Genomic DNA, 6,000 nt, shown 5'->3' with positions numbered 1-6,000 from the left:
AGGGAGTGAACACATGCCAGACAGTGTACCCGGGACAGGGCATCCACGTTTCCCTGTAACCGGCCTGCCCTGTGTTCTACTGTAAACTTAAAATTTCGCAAGGACAAGAACCATCTGGTGACCCGAGCTTTCCTCTCTTTGGCCTGGCTCATCCACATGAGAGAGTAGTGGGGAACAAACCTCATATAATTGCCCACCATTCCCAGGAACGACTTTACTTGCCTAGAGGCGACTGGTCGGGGCCATTTCCTTATCTCTCTATTTTGTTTACTTGGGGTTCGATGACTCCACGCCCAATGACATAACCTAGGTATTTGGTCTCCTCTAACCCTATCGCAAATTTTTTGGGGGTTATACCAGCCTTTCGAAGGGAGTCCACCACAGCCTGTACTTTGGTACGGTGACTTTCCCAGTAGGTACTGTGAATGACAATATCATCCAGGTAAGCCGAGGCATACCGCCGATGTGGACGAAGCACAATGTCCATTAGATGTTGAAAAGTGGCAGGGGCGCCATTCAGACCGAAGGGTAACCTTATATTGGTACAGCCCCTCTGGTGTAATGAAGGCAGTTTTCTCTTTGGCAGCCTCTGACTAGGGTACCTGCCAGTACCCTTTTGTGAGATCCAAAATAGAAAAATACATGGGTTGTCCTGACCTTTCGATAAACTCATCCACCAGATGCATGGGATATGCATTGAATTTAGATATTTCGTTCAGCTTAATACAAAAATCGTTATAAAACCGCAACGTCCCGTTTGGCTTGGGTATTAAGACTATAGGACTGGCCCACTCAGTTTTAGACTCCTCGATGATGTCTACCTGCAGCATGAGCTGCACTTCCTCCAAGATGGCTTGTCGCCGAGCCTCGGGTGCCCGGTATGGCTTTTGCCTGAGGCTCAGTGACAATGTTATGCTAGATTGCGCAAGTGCGTGCAGGGAGGTCAGAGAACACATCTGTGTTCCGACTAACGAAGTCCCTGGTCTCCTGAGCCTATTTAGAGGAGAGGCTGTCTGCAATTTTTACTGTGGCAACCGCTTTCCTTGCATCAGACATAGGAGCCTGAACCTCTTCCCCTAGAGAACCTGGCCGTGTGCTGTCTTCAGTACAGGTCTCCCTATCTTTCCAAGGTTTAAGTAAAATAACATGGTAAACCTGCTCCAGCTTCCGCCGTCGGTGGACCTTGTAATTTACCTCTCCAACTTTCTTGAGTACCTCGTAGGGCCCCTGCCATCTAGCCAGGAACTTACTGTCCACGGTTGGTACCTGAACCAAAACCTGATCACCTAGGTTAAAGATCCGGACCCGAGCCTGACGATTATAGATCCGGATCTGGGCTCGCTGAGCGGCCTCCATATGCTCCCTGACAAGAGCCAAAACGTTCTCTATTCGCTGTTGCATTTTGATAACATACTCCAGGACATTTTTATGCGGAGTGGGCTGCTGTTCCCATGCCTCTTTGGCCACGTCCAACAGACCTCGAGGATGTCTGCCATAATTCGAAGGGCGAGAACCTAGTAGAAGCCTGGGTTACATCTCCCACAGCAAACACGAGATAGGTCAGAAGTAGGTCCCAATCCTTCCCATCTTTAGACACCACCCTTTTTAACATAGTTTTTAGAGTTTTGTTAAACCTTTCAACCAGTCCTTCCGTTTGCAGATGGTACACGGACGTCCGTAACTGTCTGATATGACCTTGGACATAAAAGGGGTCAGTCAGAACCTCTTTAGGTAGCCCCACTCGAGAGAACATCTCCTTTAGCTCCTTAGCTATAAGCTTTGCAGATGTATGTGGCAGTGGCACCGCTTCCGCGTACCGAGTGGCGTAGTCCAGGACGACCAAGATATGTTGGTGTCATCTAGCGGACTTTGGTACTGGGCCTACGAGGTCCATAGTGATTCGCTCAAACGGCACCTCGATGATAGGGAGAGGTACCAAGGGACTGTGAAGAAGGTGCTGGGGGCTAGTTGCCTGGCAGGTCGGGCAAGACTTACAGAATTCTTCCACCTCCCTAAACACACTAGGCCAGTAAAACCGTTGTAGTATCCGTTCCTGTGTCTTCTGCATTTCCAGATGACCCCCGAGAACATGTTGGTGGGCTAGCTCTAACACGAGTTTGCGATAAGCCTGGGGCACCACCAACTGTTCAATAGATTCACCTCAAAGCTGGTTTACCCAGTACAACATACCCTAATGAACCACAAAACGGGGGAACACCGACTCTGCCCCTGGTTGTTGTGGTTCACCATCTAATATTAATACATTTTCCCAGGCTCGGGAAAGGGTTGGGTCCCGGTGTTGGGCGGTATCAAAATTATCCCCAGAGACATTGAGGTCTGCCAGCTCAGGACCCGGCGGCAAGTCCTCCATGTCTCACACCATCACACTTAGCGGGATTGTCTCCCACTCTTCCACCAAAGTAGTGGTCACCCCTACCGCTGGCCTATTGGTCTCAGGTTCCCAGGGCTCTGGTCTCCCCCTGAGCAGGTCCACTCTCATAGCAGGCCACCTTTTTATATATATGTATATATATATATATATATATATACACTCACCTAAAGAATTATTAGGAACACCATACTAATACGGTGTTGGGCCACCTTTTGCCTTCAGAACTGCCTTAATTCTATGTGGCATTGATTCAACAAGGTGCTGATAGCATTCTTTAGAAATGTTGGCCCATATTGATAGGATAGAATCTTGCAGTTGATGGAGATTTGAGGGATGCACATCCAGGGCACGAAGCTCCCGTTCCACCACATCCCAAAGATGCTCTATTGGGTTGAGATCTGGTGACTGTGGGGGCCATTTTAGTACAGTGAACTCATTGTCATGGTCAAGAAACCCATTTGAAATGATTCGAGCTTTGTGACATGGTGCATTATCCTGCTGGAAGTAGCCATCAGAGGATGGGTACATGGTGGTCATGAAGGGATGGAGATAGTCAGAAACAATGCTCAGGTAGCCCGTGGCATTTAAACGATGGCCAATTAGCACTAAGGGGCCTAAAGTGTGCCCAGAAAACATCCCCCACACCATTACACCACCACCACCAGCCTGCACAGTGGTAACAAGGCATGATGGATACATGTTCTCATTCTGTTTACACCAAATTCGGACTCTACCATTTGAATGTCTCAACAGAAATCAAGACTCATCAGACCAGGCAACATTTTTCCAGTCTTCAACAGTCCAATTTTGGTGAGCTCGTGCAAATTGTAGCCTCATTTCCTATTTGTAGTGGAGATGAGTGGTACCTGGTGGGGTTTTCTGCTGTTGTAGCCCATCCGCCTCAAGTTTGTGCGTGTTGTGGCTTCACAAATGCTTTGCTGCATACCTCGGTTGTAGCGAGTGTTTATTTCAGTCAACGTTGCGCTTCTATCAGCTTGAATCAGTCGGCCCATTCTCCTCTGACCTCCAGCATCAACAAGGCATTTTCGCCCACAGGACTGCCGCATACTGGATGTTTTTCCCTTTTCACACCATTCTTTGTAAACCCTAGAAATGGTTGTGCGTGAAAATCCCAGTAACTGAGCAGATTGTGAAATACTCAGACCGGCCCGTCTGGCACCAACAACCATGCCACGCTCAAAATTGCTTAAATCACCTTTCTTTCCCATTCTGACATTCAGTTTGGAGTTCAGGAGATTGTCTTGACCAGGATCACGACCCTACATGCATTGAAGCAACTGCCATGTGATTGGTTGACTAGATAATCGCATTGATGAGAAATAGAACAGGTGTTTCTAATAATTCTTTAGGTGAGTGTATATATATATCACTTAACCTTTTTCTCTTTCCTACCATCTTCTTCTCTTCTTTCGCCTCCCCACCAGAGAGATAGAAGATTGAGAAAAATGAAAGAGAGAAAAAATAATAATAATAATGTAACTCCTAGCACAATTTCTACAGTATAGGCGCCATGTTTCCCTAACCCTCACCACCAAAGCTAAAGTTTCCTAAACTTACAGGCCTTCAGGAGCAGGCATACGAATTCTCTCATAAAGACATCCTTTGCTTCTTATACTGTCTTAATCAATTATCTCTTCATGGAGAAGGGAGATTCCTCAGCTATATTTAATGTCTTCCCTCTGAAGAGCCAAGGCAAACATTTTAAATGCTGACTTTGTCTGACCAATGTCCAAAAAGAAATATCCCAAAAACCGCACATTGGAAAAATGGTTATGAAGTTTAGCCACCACGTCCGTTACTTGATTTATAATCTTAGCTCTTGACATAACTTATGGATCTGATCCACCCTTAATTCCATGGGGGCATTTTTGGGTAACAAAAATAAACACATATTGGTGAATGTATTTGTTCTCAAGGTCTCCAGTTTTTATCCTGAATGACCTTATGACATCACTCTGCCCTACATTGTATATGTATGTAGAGTCTTGTGATAGAAAATTCCTTACCCAGACAAAGAAAGACAATTACAAAGCCCCCGTAACCTCAAGGGACTGATATTTTTGGTCCGATGTCTTTGACACCATGTCAGATGTATGAATTCATTAGCTATAGCAAGGAGCAGTAATGCCTGTGTATCTCCTACATATCAGCAGGTAGACATGGGGAGATCCTCTCCTTCTCCTCCTAATAAATGCACTGCTGAGACAATGTAACGATTGGAATTCAAATTATATTTGCTTTATTTCTTTCTAGTATAAGATGATATCTACAAGTTGTTATTTTCAGAGTTAATCACTATTATCGGGGTGACCATTTTGCCGTCAGTTCTTTCTTTTCCCCAGCAGGTCAGCTTTTCTGTTCATTTCAGATTTAAATAAAATGATAAAACATTTTGGGAAAAACACACAACCTAAAAGTCCAGCACTGGAAGCCATTACTGCAAATATCTCCACAGCCACCATGTTCTTTCCTCTGGTGCTCAGATAAGCCGGGATCATGGAGATCCAGACGCTGCAGAACACCAGCATGCTGAAGGTGATGTACTTGGCCTCATTAAAACTGTCCGGTAATGTCCTCACCATGAAAGCCAGAACAAGGCTCACAGCTGCCAGGAGCCCCAGATAACCCAACATGGAGTAGAACCAGATATCGGAGCCTTCATTACACTGAATGATGATCTTCCCAGGATAAGAGTCAGTGTCCAGGTCCTGGAATGGAGGAGAAATAGACAACCAGATAACACAGATTACAGCTTGAAAGGATGAACACAATGACACTATGGTATATGGTAGTTTCACACTGAGCCATTTTCTCCAAGGGCTTCCAGGCTTGGTGGACTTAAAAGCAACACAAACCATGACAGTCTTGGCGAGAAGTGAAGAGACGGCTACTGAGAAGAAGATTCCAAAACTGGTTTCACGTAATCTACAAGTCACATCATTGGGACGACCCAGAAACAAGAAGACAGAGAGGAAGCTGAAGATGATGGAGACCAGGAGGAGATAACTCAGGTTCCGGTTATTGGCTTTAACGATAGGAGTGTCTCGATGGGAAATGAATATTCCAAATATGAAACCGGTCACAAGACATCCGAAGACCGAGACACAGGAGAAGACAGAAGCAATGGTGTCGTTCTGGTAAGAGATGAATTCCACTACTTTGGGCCGGCATCGGTCTCTCTTCTCATTAGGCCATTCATCACTTTGGCATTTAATGCAGCTGTCAGAATCTGTAGGAAAATGTCATAACATCTTATATCTATCTCCCCATCTCATACACAGTAGTAGCGATGCTAAACAGCATGGTTTATTACATCATCCACATAATATGCCTACGATGGTTGTTTAGTGACTCTTATTAACGTTATATTAGAAAACCAAAATTACTCAAATAGCAAACACAATAAACCGTGATGCACTGCACTATTAACAGAACAGGCCATACAGTTATTTGGCACTTGCTTCGTCTGTATATCCATCGACCACAGTTGCACCTACTGTACCATCTGGTGGGGATGAACCTGGAGCATTGGCTTCTTTAGTAAGGGTGTGTGGCACAACAAAGCTTCCACAAGGTGTCAGTGGTTC

At 45.4% G+C, this 6,000-nt stretch overlaps 1 protein-coding gene across 1 annotated transcript in view; it reads right to left on the bottom strand.

Moving 5' to 3' along the window:
- Window positions 1-1,319: 1,319 nt before the first annotated feature.
- LOC122924388 (vomeronasal type-2 receptor 26-like) overlaps window positions 1,320-6,000 on the bottom strand; it is a gene marked incomplete at its 3' end in the record, with an annotated part of 67,709 nt that continues 63,028 nt past the window's right edge. The window contains exons 5-6 of the mRNA XM_044275422.1: window positions 4,748-5,642; window positions 1,320-1,335 (exon numbers count right to left, since the gene is read on the bottom strand). Coding sequence (XP_044131357.1) covers window positions 1,320-1,335; window positions 4,748-5,642 — 911 coding nt within the window. The remainder of the gene's footprint in view (window positions 1,336-4,747; window positions 5,643-6,000) is intronic.

This window comes from Bufo gargarizans, chromosome 1 (assembly GCF_014858855.1).
Source record: "Bufo gargarizans isolate SCDJY-AF-19 chromosome 1, ASM1485885v1, whole genome shotgun sequence".
Classification (NCBI taxonomy): domain Eukaryota; kingdom Metazoa; phylum Chordata; class Amphibia; order Anura; family Bufonidae; genus Bufo; species Bufo gargarizans.
This window is presented reverse-complemented; position numbering and strand designations above follow the sequence as displayed.